General features: G+C 33.5%; 1 protein-coding gene across 1 annotated transcript in view; it reads right to left on the reverse strand.

Moving 5' to 3' along the window:
• The window catches only part of LOC141337911 (uncharacterized), a 536,025-nt gene that overhangs the window by 370,759 nt on the left and 150,369 nt on the right, over positions 1-14,897 (reverse strand). Inside the window, exons 19-21 of the mRNA XM_073843487.1 lie at positions 14,538-14,708; positions 11,876-12,049; positions 10,128-10,298 (exon numbers count right to left, since the gene is read on the reverse strand). Coding sequence (XP_073699588.1) covers positions 10,128-10,298; positions 11,876-12,049; positions 14,538-14,708 — 516 coding nt within the window. The remainder of the gene's footprint in view (positions 1-10,127; positions 10,299-11,875; positions 12,050-14,537; positions 14,709-14,897) is intronic.

Raw genomic sequence — 14,897 nt, forward strand, 5'->3', positions numbered from 1 at the left:
TTGATCAACTTTACATTTCATTCTGACACAAACCCTTTGAAATAAAGCTTGATGATCATTTGACCATCTCCTTTCACAAATATTTGAAAGTTAATATTTGTCCACATATCAGAGGTAATTGAATATCTCTTTAATATCACAAAGTGAAGTTTACTCACCTCAGTTTACAGTTTGAGTCTCGTAGCACATCAATGAGCCGCTGCTTTGAGTCTCCAATCTTATTGTTTGTCAGATGAAGCTCTTTTAGAAACTGCAGTGCTTTTGTGTTTGTCAAAGACTGAGTTAAAGAAGAAACATCTGTAATGCCACAGTCATAAAGACTAGAAAGAGACAAACAGAGGAAGAGAAGATCATCTTACAAACAAATCATTAAGGAGAAGAATTTGACACAAATATAATGTGAACCCATGAACCCACTCATCAAGAGATATTGAGTAGAAAGTGTTTAGGTTTAAACTGTTGAAGTGATTTTCATCATTTTGATTCTTGTATGTGAATGTTGCTGACCTCAATCTCTCCAGTTTACAGTGTGAATCCTTCAGTACGTCACATAAGTCATTCACTCCTGTGTTTGTGATTTCATTCCCGCTCAGGTTCAGTTCTCTCAGGTGTGATGGGTTTGATTTCAGAGCTGAAGTCAGGATGAGACACTGTTTCTCTGTAATACTGCAATAAATCAGACTGAAGACAGAAAGAGAAAGAACAATGACTCAGATCTATGATGATCATCAGCAAATGCATATATTCCCTAACACACCAGCAAAATCATGGAAACTCCTAATATATGAATGAACAAACCAAGACAGGAGTATTTGAGGATACTAGTTATAATCCAAGTCTGAACCCATCCTCAGTCAACAAATAATGAATCAATACATTAAATCAATATAGAAATAACTGTAAAATTAACTAAATTAAATGGTCTATTTTCATTTTTAATTAATGAAAATCATTAAATCAATCAAATCAAATATTTTTTTAAGAAATTTTAGAGTGTAGTTTACAATTTCTAACTATACTAATATACTAAATAATATACATTTCCCTTAATAAAAGATTTAGTGAAATATACCATTAGTCCAGGATAAATCTAACTGTCAAAATCATCTACTGTCATTTTTTTTTTACTTTTGATTTGTTTCACAGTAAAGATGTCAAGAGTCCAGTGGTCCTAATCTAAACAGTGAACTTTAATCTGACTGTAACTGCTGTACAGTATAATGATACTAACTCTAGTTTCTCCAGCTTGAATTGTGGGTTCATCAGTAGATCACTGAGGTTTTTCACTCCAGAGTCTCCTAGTTTATTCCAGCTCAGGTTCAGTTCTCTCAGGTGTGATGGGTTTGATTTCAGAGCTGAAGACACAGCAGAACAACCTTCATCTGTCATTTTACAGTCTCTTAACCTACATTGACAGAAAGAGGGAGAGCAGAAAATAAGAAAATAAAATAAGTCACATAATTTATCATGAGCAAATAAAACAGGAAAAAAGATCAACTTGTTTATTTCAGCAGATTAGGGATTTCAGTTATTTTCCCCGAACCAATAAAACCAAAGCATGTAAACTGATCATTAACTGACAAACAACAAGACTGTGGTCAGCGCCGATATCACACCGACATACAGCACTGAATAACATCAGAAATACACAACTAGACAAAGTTTGTCAAGACAGTCTTTAAGTTGTTTTGAGAAAACCGGACCAGAAAGTTTGAAAGGTTTTAAAAAAGTTTAAAAAGTTTTAGAAGTTAAAGTTAAAAGAGTTTAAAACGGTTTTAAAAGTTTACGAAGTTTAAAAGTATAAAAAGTTTTAAAAGTTAAAAAGCAAGTTGCTAGTTTGATTTTACTTATTTTAGCATGATTAGCAAGTAACTAGCATGTTTCTAGCATGACTAGCATGTTGTTAAAATGATTCACAAGTTGCTAACATGTTGCTACTATGATTAGCAATTAGTTATTAGCATGTTTCTAGTATGACTAACATGTCACTAGCATGTTGCTAACATGGTTAGCAAGTTGATAGAATGTTTATAACATGTTGCTAGCATGATTACCAAGTTGCTAGCATGAGTTTGAATGAGTTTCCATAGAGTATACATAGAAGGGCAGTTTGATTGAGTCTCAAAGGATTCTGGGAGTTTTGACAGCTGGAGTTTGGAAAGACCATTTCAAGGACGTAAACAATAACAAGCGCGTTGGAGCACTACTGCACTTGTCTGGTCCTGAACCATTTCCGGTAGCGCCATTTCTCTGATCTGTCAATACAAGCGCATACTTTTTAAATCTATTTGAAAACGCTACTAATCGATGCTGTGTGTGTGTTCATGGGAGATTAAACTAAAAGCATATCACAGTCTGGATGCGAGTGGAAATGTTGCGAACATTTATTCTTACAATGGATGACAGTCTGAAGCAGGACAGTGCAACTTACTTCACGTTTTGTCCCTAATATATCTGAAGAGGTTATTCGTGATTAATTTACTTGCATTGCTTGGTCAGTCTGTATATCTATGCAAATGTTCATATTTAGTAGTACATTACTTTGCACAATACATATCCTTTCAGTGCAATGCTAAATGTATGCTATTAAACTAAGCGCTTCATGCTGTTATTACTTATGTCATTGATTTCAAATGCATTTAGTTTGGTCGTGTTTGTTGCTGTGGAACAGTGTAAGAAGAGGGTATGAATGCTCTGAGTCGTCATGTGATCACAAATAAACAAGATCAATGCAATTCAGTGCTGGCTACGGTGTTTTGAATAAACCTGTATAACTGCAGATTAATAAATGCACACACAAACACACTACATACAGTATTCATGTATCTATGTATGTTTTTATGCACGTATTTACTGTACACACAGACAGACACACATATATACATATTATATATGATGCTAATTCAGCTTTGCATCACACAATTTTTTTTTTAATTTTATAAAAAAATAGTTTTTGTATGCATTTTTGCTCAAATAAATGCAGGCTTGATGAAAAGAAGAGACTTCTTTCAAAAACATAAAAAAAAAACTTTTTGACCAGTAGCATACTGTATATAAACAAAAAACATTCTCTCACTTTCAACTGTTTTTATTTCCAACACATGTATTGATATGTAAATATTTGTATGACCATAAATTTGTGCTTCAACAAATGAAACAACTACAACATCTGAACTGAAATGGAGTAATGAGTCTCTGGACAAAGAAGGAACAAATATCCAAAGCAGCAGTCAGTATCTGGCCATCAGTAGCTTTAAGTACTACACTGAAGTTCATCCTCAAGTCTGGGTTGATATGGTCATGTCTGGTGTGGCACTGCAGGATGATCAGCTGTCCTTGGGTGTCTTACATTACAGATGATGGCTCTCCTAAGGATAAAAGTAGAAAAACTATTAATATACTGCACAATATTTAAAATACAATGCTGTTATTGCTTAATACATCAGTGTATGTTGGAATTAACATTACCAAAGCTTATGAGATGGAAACAATGTTTACTATTAACGTTACCTTTTGTAAACTACTGCAGCTAACTGTTACACAATACAACGTTATATGAGTTTACTTTCATGTTACTCACTGCATTTGTCAACTTACAAGATAACTAGACGACTAATATGAACTTAGTTAAAGCCCACATAAGAGTTAGCAATAAAACAGAAATAAAAACTTGCCTTTTTTACTACACACAAATCGAAATGCTAGGTGCAAATGTAAACAATGACAAAATGCTACTTTAAATTATGCAGCATCATACTTGAAGAGTTAACGTAAAGAAATACAAATAATCAAAATGAATTAAAAACGACATTTACTTGCCTGAATCGAAATGTGCGCTGATTATCCTAGAGTTGTTAATCCAGCCTTCTCCTTCACTGCTGTAACTCGGGGACGTTTCTCCTAAATCTACCGTTAAACACGTCTCAGAATCGTAGTTCAGTCCCAGAGGGAGCACCCAACCACCGAACGACAAGGGTCTGATTTTAAATTACACATTTAAGCAGGAGGATTGTATAAAAATGATCACAATCCCACTGTGCATCAAGCGCCTCCCGCCATTGTTTTGAATGCACTCGATCACTAAAATATCCTAGGACTAAAGACATCACTTCCTTAAGCCGCCGAATAGCTCTTGAAATGGTCTATAGTGCTGTATCATTTGAACATTTCGTCAATGTAAGTCTATGAGATTTTCATTATTTATAGGAAAATCGTAATTCCGATCAGTTAGAAAAGATCCAGCAGCTGGAGTCAGATCAGTCTGAAGATCTGGACTGAGTTTGGAGTTTATAGAGTTAAAGCTCTAGAAGCAGCAGTCAGACATTTGAGTCTCAGAAGAAGAAGAAGAAGAATACGTTTAAATAGCATTTCAGTAATTGGGCTTTCTCAAACCAACTTAATAAATAAATATGTGAAATATATTTAACAAAACAAAATGAAAAAACTGTCTGATAAGTTTTGTCTCATTTTTGTGACGTGCTCCACAAATAAGTTGATGGAAAGCGAGACGACAGAAAGCACATCCTGTTTGTCTTCTTTGTTTTACAAAAGCACAATGCTTTATTTTTGTTGTGAATAAACACAAATAAAAGTAAACCCTTTATAGTTTCAAATGATGTCTTCCTCTTCCCTCTCTGACCATAAATGAGGTATTTGAGTTGTTTCTGCTGTTATAAGGAAATAATTGAGGTGATGGCGCTGGTGCCTCATGCACACACACAGCAGATCAGTTCTAGCATTTCTAACTCCACATTGCAGCTGTTCATCATCAAAATAAAATACAGTCAAACACATCAAATATTGACACTGCTTCATTTAAATAGTCCGTAGTTCAATCTGTGCTGTTCAGTGTGAGCACCGTACCGCTGTGCTGTTATGACAAACACATTATTGCTCATGTGAAGAATGACCTTTACATCCGTATTGAACATGAGTGAAGGACAAAGACTAGTTTACATCAGAAATAATAATTTAGCACACAAATACATTGTGAAGATGAGAGTTTTTGGGTTTGTGTCAAATCAGAGAGGTAGATTACATGAGCCCAACAACAGTTTCTGTTTCTATTTCACTTTCAATTCATTCATTTTGGCTCAACGCTTATAAACTACTTATATTTTTCAGACTTGTTCTGTTCTGAATGGAGTTAAATTGAAAGGATTTATTGTGGAGGACGGGGGACTAAAATAGACTATAGCTATGTTTATAGTGTTTATAATGTTTGCAAACATTTCACTTTATTCACCGCTTTATAAATATTTCTAAATGCATTTATAAAATGTGACTTGTTTGTGACTTATCTGTTTTTATTCTCTCTGTCTTTCAAAAACTCAATTTTATATTTTAACTATGCAGCAGAAGTTTAAAAAATTACTTGTAAAAAAATAAAATAATAAAGTACAAATATAATGTGAAGTCAAGCTCATCATGAGATACTGAGTAGAAAGTGTTTTGGTTTAAACTGTTGAAGTGATTTTCATCATTTTGATTCTTGTATGTGAATGTTACTGACCTCAATCTCTCCAGTTTACAGTGTGAATCCTTCAGTACGTCACATAAGTCATTCACTCCTGTGTTTGTGATTTGATTCCAGTTCAGGATCAGTTCTCTCAGGTGTGATGGGTTTGATTTCAGAGCTGAAGTCAGGATGAGACACTGTTTCTCTGTAATCCTGCAGCCCCAAAGACTGAAGACAGAAAGAGAAAGAACAATGACTCAGATCTATGATGATCATCAGCAAATGCTACCCAGTCACTAATAAACCAGAAAAATCATGAAATCTTAATGATATGAAACAAACCAAGATAGGAGTATTTGAGGACACTAGTTACAATCCAAGTCTGGACTCATCCTCAGTCAACAAATAATCAATCAATACATAGAATCAATATAGAAACAACAGAACAATTAACTAAATTAAATGTCTATTTTCACATTTACAATAGGTGAAAATCATCAATTCAATCAAATCAAATCATTTGTTTAACCTATTTCAGAGTGTAGTTCACAATTTTTAACTATACAAATATATTAAATGATTATATTTTCCTTAATAAAAGATTGTTTCACAGCAAAGATGTCAAGAGCCCAGTGGTCCTAATCTAAACAGTGAACTTTAATCTGACTGTAACTGCTGCACAGTATAATGATACTAACTCTAGTTTCTCCAGCTTGAATTGTGGGTTCATCAGTAGATCACTGAGGTTTTTCACTCCAGAGTCTCCTAGTTTATTCCCGCTCAGGTCCAGTTCTCTCAGGTGTGATGGGTTTGATTTCAGAGCTGAAGTCAGGATGAGACACTGTTTCTCTGTAATACTGCATCTCCACAGACTAAAGACAGAAAGAGAAAGAACAATGACTCAGATCTATGATGATCATCAGCAAATGCTATACAGTCACTTATAAACCAGAAAAATCATGAAATCTTAATGATATGAAACACAGCAATGTGTTTTGCAAACTTTTTTTGACAAATAAATGGTGATATCTGTGTGCAGGTAACATGGAGAAAGACTACACATTGTTCATTAAATATACTACAAACTACACAAAAGTTATAAAGGTATGCAAATGTTGAAAATCAGCAAAATTACCCATTAAGACGTGAGCTACTTTTCCAAGTTATGAAACTTCACTTGATAACATTAACTATATTAGTTAACATGAACTAATGATCAGGCCGTGCAGGGGGGGGGGCGGAGGGTGCTCGACCTTCTGTCAAAGGTCTGCTTTTTTTAATTTTTTTTATGTAATGCAGGGCTCGCAAAATCGCTTTTCAAGTCGGGCTACCAGAATGTTTGAAGCCCGACGGACCATCGCAAAGTAGAGGGCACCTGCAGGTCCTTAAAAACTCCTCAATTTAGTTGCATCAAATTTAAGGCCATAAAAAGTTTTAAATATGTTAAATAGTATAAGAAAATACTTAATTATAATATAAGAGGTCTTAGTTGGGGACGGAAAGACGAGAATCGCGATAGGGCTGGATTAATCTTCGAAAGGCAACGATTTCATTGAATAATTATGCACGCTGTAGATTTCAAAGTCAAAACGCAGCACTGATGTCTTTATATGAATGTATCTGAAGGGAACCGACTGTTCTCAGAAACATGTCATTGTCATTTTCATTTATTGCCTGATAAACAGCATTAATGCTGATTTGTATACAGCCTTTTCTAGGGAAACCGTAATATGTCAGCGCTCTTAAAGCGCCCCCTTGTGACAGAGAGTGACTTTTTCTTTTACACATTTTTCAGCTCTTTATGGTCAAATTATTGCAATTATCGACCTACGTTGTTATGCAGCAAACACAGTTGTGTCAAAGAAGTTAATGTGCCTTCTCAAAATCTAAAAAAATAAGACAGTAATATTTATGTTTTAAATAAATATAATAAATGATATACTCAATTTATCCCTTTTAATGATATAAAGGCTGAAATTCCATTGTATAAGATATTTTGTTTTGTTTTGTGTGAAGCTGTATCTGAATTATAAATCATGCCATTTTATGCCTTAATATTCTACCGTACATTGTCAAATCCTACTCACACTGTTCATTTTACTTCTGCGGCTCTTAAAAAGGGTCACAAATTGCCTTAAATTGATATTTAAAATATTTTAAATAGTGAAATAAAATTCCTTCCTTAATATGTTTGTTTTATTTCTATACTCTGCAGCAAAGCCTGTTGTCTACAATCTTACAATACAATACATCTGGGGCCACATATAGTTTCAATAGTGACCACTCAGAGTTTAATATAACAGCTGTTCTTTATTATTGTGTTTAACAGAGAGAAGAAAATCTTTAGGTTTGACAATTTAATACACAACAATTTATAATCAAAATAAATAGGTCCAAGGAAAATATTTTTTATCTTTTAAACATTAAAATGGTCTTTTATATTCCGTTTCTTAACCAAAAAGCCAAAAATACACTGAATTTTTTTCTTTTATGGCAAAAATCATTAGGATATTAAGTAAAGGTCATGTTCCATGAAGATATTTTTTAAATTTCCTACCATAAATATACCATAAACTAGTAATATGCATTGCTGAGAACTCCATTTGGACAACTTTTAAGGCGATTTTCTCAATATTTAGATTGTTTTGCACCCTCAGCTTCCAGGTTTTCAAATAGTTGTATCACAGACAAACATTGTCCTATAACAAACCATACATCAATGAAAAGCTTATTTACTCAATTTTGAAAAAACAAAATACACTTATGACTGGTTTTGTGGTTCATGGTCACATATCAGCAAGGAATGTGTCACAATATACAGTACAGTATTGCTGTACTGATGTTTTGAGCACAGCCCTATTTATGGAGCCCCTTTTATCGTGAAAAAAATATTATTCTGTTGTTTGAGTCCTGAAATGCAATTAAAACTTCAAATAATGCATAATTTGTCTTATTAATGACATTGTTACTTGTTACATAAGTAACTGAATGCCTACAATGATGTGATGGACGCAAGGGGCTCTTTAATGCCTTCTTTCAGATGCCCTCTGCACGGCCCTGCTAATGATGAACAACTAGCATTTAATAACGTTAATGTATGTTTCAACATTTACTAATAGTTTAAAATTCAAAAGTTTTCTGTTAATTAGTAAATACACTGTGACATAAACAATGGTTAATTATATAAACTAACATGAACAGATTAATAAATGCTGTCAAAATATATTTAATAGCTAATGTTAACTAATGAAATTGTTACTGTCTACTATTGTCATAAATCACTTTAGTCTCACAGATCAATGTTCAAACATACTGTAGACTAAACAATTACAAGTCAACAACAAAGACAGTTTGCTTATAAAAATATTAGACTTTGCACATGTGTTTATTTAGTGAATAAACTTATTTCCTTAAACTGAAGACATTCAAATAAGTTTTGAAAGGGCAGTTGATTTGCTTTAGTGCTGCACTGATCAGGACATTTGAGGCAGATACTGATCACTGATTCTTAAAATGCTCAATTTACAGTATATGCTGCACCAAAATTAGACATTTTATATTTTGTCGAACACAAAAATTAAAAGCAGTTATGAAAACAAAGTTGTCAAAACAAAAAAAAACAAACTACAACTTACTAAACACAGAGTGCTCCATTAAAAAAAAAAATAATAATAATAATAAAAACATATATATAATATAAAAAATACACAATATCAATAATTTTATAAATCCAAACATTTTATGAAAAAAAAACATTTTGTGGGGAACAAATAAAAGTGCAGCACAAAAACTTGTAAAATGTTACTCATTGCTATTTGCATTGTGGTTATAAAAGGCATTTATGAAAAACAATATATTTCTACATAAATATAAATACTATAAAATTGAAAGTTCTTTTTTTAAAGAGGCAGCAACAAATGATAGACAGAACAAAACAAATACAGTGCAGCACTAAACGTTTACAGTATTCGCATCTGATGCGCAAAATGATGCGCTTGAAGCAACACAGAGTCACAGCAGGCAACTCTTCACATTAAAAAGTAACAGTTTATTAAGCCTTTTCTTTTAACAATTTCAGTTAATGTGCATCTTAAAAATGTATATTTATAGTCTTTGCTAGCTGTGTTTTGTTCTAACAGACATCTGGAAACATGATTTAGAAACAACAACAAAAACAGCCATATAAATGTAAAATCATAGACATTTATCTACAAATAAAGTATAATAATGGGAACACTGAATGATCTTGGAGAGAGTTTTATCAAGCTGACTGTTGTAACTGAACCTGATCAGAGTTTGAATTGAACAGAGAATGACTGACAGACGCAGCAGAGAAAAGAGTTTACATTAACTTTATTGTAAGGCCTTAAATATTCATCTGTGTCTCACATTAAGCTCGAATAGCTTCAGAAAACTTGGAACATTGTGTTTGTATGCTTTTGTGTGGCTTAACAGTAAGACAGAACAGTTCACACAATACAGGATTTAGATCAGCCCTGTCTGACCATTACAACCGATCCAGCAAGAAATAGTAGTATCTTCACATTAGTGGCTCTTTGTAATGCTGAGAAAAACTGCTCTGACTCAAACTAATGAGGAAATATGATCAACTACAATAACAGTACTATTAAAAGTAATGTAAGATTTGAACTAAAGCAGCAATACTCACATCAGTGTGTTGAGTTGACAGTGTTTATCCTCCAGTAGAGCAGAGATCTGATTCACTCGTGTGTCTCCTAGTTCACGTCGACTCAGATTCAGCTCTCTCTGGAGTAACGGGTTTTTACCCACAATTCCAGTCACATACTGACAGCCTTCATCTGCAGCAGGACCCAAAAACCTGCAGAAGAGAAGATGAAGCAAGCAATATTAATTTAGTTCCATTGCATTACAAATACATGCAATACAATTTTTTTTTTTTTTTTTAAACTCTAAAACAAGATCTAGTAACTGCAAAACTTTTCTTTAAACATTTAAATACACAAATACATAAATATTTGAAAATGAAGTCTGTTCAGTTTACATATACAGAGTGTGCAATTACAGTTTTTCTCAATTGCTAAAACACTAAAACCCATTGGCTGAACAAAGTTCTCAGTTGCCTGACCTCATTTAGCTAATTGCACAGTCTGTTGTCAATACATTAAACCAGTTCACATGTTAAAACACAATTTTCAGATCACACTTAGACTTTTCAGCAAAACTCTAAACACATTCTCATTCTCAAAACACATTATGCACTCTCATACACATATCATCCATACTGCTAAACACGAGTGGCAACAATCAAATACAAACAGAGAACTAATGTCATTGGTTAAACACAACCACTCAAAATTGATGTTAACTTTTTCAAATGATGTGACACAACCAATATAAGCCAGTTCAGGTTGTAACAGATTGTTGAAGATGGGAAGGAGAACGTCTGAGAATGGATAGAAGAAACAATGTGAGAGGACGAGGACGAGTACTTATGCGAGGTGGGTGATGAGGAAGAGGAGGAGAAGGGCAAGAAAGAGGAGGAAGAGGGCAAGAAAGAGAAAGAGGAGGAGGGCAAGAAAGATTGTATTTGTATAGGTGAGGAATCATGTCAGGGCTGGATACAGCACACAAGAGGCTTCTTCCCCCGTTGCCTCAGGAAGGACAATATTGCTTGTGATGTTGGCAAAGTGCTCTGGCCTGATTCAGCCCAAACACAAGAGGAAGCACAATGATCACATGTTTACTCCTTTGATTTTTGTCTCTTGTATACTGTAGTACAGTGCATTGTAGGCTGTATACTGCCCAATGTACAAATTGTATGGGCCTGAACTTTGAGATTAAAAATTTACTTCTCCCTGAGAACTATATGTTTTGAACAATGTCTTTTCTGTTTTTTGTTTTATGGTTTACTGACTGCTTGATAGTGTATATCATTTTGCTCACTTTGTTAATGATTTGAGAGCAGTGCTTGAATTTGAACACAGGTAAAACTGTTTTGAGGCAAAAAGTTCCATTTTGCAAGAGGAGTAAGAGGTTTTGTAAATGGTGCTTGAAGATGAGGTGTTGTGTTTAATGGTTTCAGAAAATGGAGCAAGGTTTCAGAAATTGTGTTTTAGCAATTGAGAAAAACTGTAAAAGCCTCAAGATCTTTCACAAGGAGTGAGAAATATCAGCTCAGAGAAAACTGGCTTGTGAAACTGAATGTCTTTGCACCAAGGGTCTGTGAGTAACACATTTTTAATTCTCTGTATGTATGAGCTGTACATGTGGCTAAATTGACAATAAAGCAGACTTTGACTTTGATCATCAGTTCAACAAAACCCACAGCATCTGATATGATCATTCTGATGAAACACATTGTCCAGATTATTATATAGCTAAAAACATAAATAAATTACCCATTTATTTCAGTAACATTATTTGATCAGGTCTCACCTCAGTGTCTTGAGTTGACAGTTTGGATCCTGTAGTAAATCATTGAGCTCCTTCACTCCTGATTGTCCAGGATCATTTCCTGTGAGATCCAGCTCTATCAGGTGTGAAGGGTTTGATCTCAGAGCTGAAGCCAGAGCTTTATAACCTTCTTCAGTGATACTGCAGTTTGAAAGCCTGGAACCAGATTGAAAATGTCACATTCAGATGATTAATCAGTTATTCTAGAAATGACCTAAACTATGTAAATCCTTAAACATAATTATATTTTATTCCTTATTCAAATGAACTAAAACTTAGTTGTAAAGCAAAATCTGACAAATGAACATTAAATTAAAGTGTTAGATATCAGTTCACTTTAGTATGCCCAGCTTACAGTCACTTTTAAGATTGAACCTTCTGATGCTCCTAATTTGTGAGGTACACTTGTGGTCTTTATGGTCAAAAGTGACTGATTTTACTGAAAATAAAGAAAAGTTACATTTCAGGTGTTCAATGTAATACATTTTAGTTCTGTATAGTACTGTGCAAATGTCTTATGCCACTAGTATTTTCATCAGATAAAAAATGGTTTAAAGTCAGTTATTTATATCTTTTGCTGTAGTGTGTCAGTAGGAAATGTCAGTTTACATTACAGTTAACATTCATGTTGCCATTAATTTTAATAATCCAGTGAGATTTTTGTGTGCACAAAGCAGAGGCGGACAGTAGTGAAGTAAAAGTACTCTGCTAAAGAAGTACTTTTCACGTTTCTGTACTTTATTAGAGTGTTTTTCTTTAGAAAACTTTACTTCAAAATATTCCAAAGCATAATATTGTACTATTTGCTGCACTATTTTTCATATTAAATATAATTTAATACTTAATTACATTAGAAATCTATTACTTTCCTACTTTTACTCAAGTAAAAGTAATTTAAATATTTACTTGAGTACAAGTAAGTACTACATTTTTAATGTTCTTAAGTATTAAGGGTAAAACTAACAACAACTTTTATTTACGAAATATAGTGCAATAAAAAGTATAAAAGTAAAACTATGCTTTGGAATGTAGTGAAGTAAAGTTTTCCAAAGAAAAAGCTTACTACAGATACTTTTTAAATTTACTTGAGTAAATCAAAAATACTTCACTACTGTCCTCCCCTGGCACAAGGAGTCTGACAACAGCCAGTGCTCCACACAGAGATCTGATCTCTTCATCATCAGTCCGTCTGGAATGACATGAAGAAACAGAAAAAACTGAGACCGAGTGACTAAAGGTCTTTTCACACTGAATGCAAACATTTGGCACAATGACCCTTTTGAATTGAAACAATAGATCCCTATGGAGCTATTCACACCAGACACAATCATTCACAAGGAACCTCTCAAATGTTATCACAAGAACATGATAATGGTTCAAATGAGTTTTTAAGCTAAAAAAAAAAACGGAATAACATTTTCAAATTTAGCTTGATGCTAATTGTGCTTCTATTATATTTTAAGATGTATTATTAATCATTATAGATAGTTTGTGGTACTGGTGTGGAACCAAACTTTATTTATCTCAGTTTAATGCTGTATATTGAGCAGCAGATGATGTTAAATCCATATACAATAGACATATCTGAGGACAAATGCATTGCATTAGCAGAAAGTGATCAAATTGAAAGCACCACTCGTTGGAAAGTTGCCTCGCTTTTTCGCATCGCACTCAGTATGAAACGGCCGTGACAGTGTGTAAGGTTACCTTTCCTATAGAACAGGTCTATACCTTATTCCTTTATTAAAATGAGACACTGCAGATGAATAGGGGGGAAAAAACAACTAATAGTTATCACCTCACTTCACCTCATCAAGTTGATTGAATACATTGATAATTGCAAACATTTTTTGTATTGCAAGTTTTCTAAAATGTTTAATATTTAATACAATATGGGCTAATTTGAATACATTTCTAGTACAAAAATCTCAGTGAAGAAGTCAGTGACATATTAGAGTCAAATGTGTCTCATTTTCTCACGCCACATTTAAAAAAAAAATTTATTTGGGAAATAAATGGTATAAAATCCAAATTATATGAACAAATCCCTCTGTAAAAACCTTCAGGATATAGACAGGAATAAAACTGTAAAATCTAGTGTGTGTAAGTGTTACTGAAGTGGAGATTTATGGCTCAGTGTAGAAGAAAAACTAATCTAGACAAAAAAAGCCTTTAAAAATATGTTTTGTAATTGAAATCTATTGACACAAATAAAGTGCTTCAAAATAAAGACTTAAGTGTTTTGTGGATGTTTCTTTCCACTAGCCTGAGAAAACACAAAAATCCCCAAATCTCAAACTTGACAGGTGCACGAAAAAAAATGTGTTTTTGCCTGCAGTGTCTCTCTCCTTGATCACATCAAATAGCCCTATTTTATTTATTTTATTTACACAAAAGTATGTCATTTCTGTCTTTACATGGTCATGCATTTACAATTCTCCTCTGTATTATGGATGGAGGAGTTAAGCCTCGATGCACACACACACACACACATGACAAACCAAATTAGAAAAAGAGCACCATGGCAGGTGTATATATAAAAAGTATCTCTATGCACAACATACAGACTTGTTCATTATCCAAGTCTGGTTTTCACCTTATGTTTTTGTTGAGCTCAATTTTGGTCTATTGTCACACAACTTACCTCAGTATCTCCAAATGACACTTCATATTTTCCAGTCCAGTGCAGAGCAGCTTCACTCCTGAATCCTGCAGATTATTATTGCTCATGTTCAGCTCTTTCAGACTGGAATCTGATCCAAGAACTGTAGCCAGAGCTGAACAGCTTTTGTCTGTTAAGCTACAATCATTTAACCTACGACGGAAATAAGATTACAGATTCATTAGATTAAATACATTTGCTAAATACAAATAATAAATAATAACAGTTAATCTACAGCTTTAATTACAATGAAATATACATTTAAAAGTGTTAGTTCCATGGTTTCAAGGAAAAGCATTACTAAGTGAATTCTGATTTAACACTTAATCATTCCGATTATGT

Source organism: Garra rufa, chromosome 7 (genome assembly GCF_049309525.1).
Source record: "Garra rufa chromosome 7, GarRuf1.0, whole genome shotgun sequence".
NCBI classification, from domain to species: Eukaryota; Metazoa; Chordata; class Actinopteri; order Cypriniformes; family Cyprinidae; genus Garra; species Garra rufa.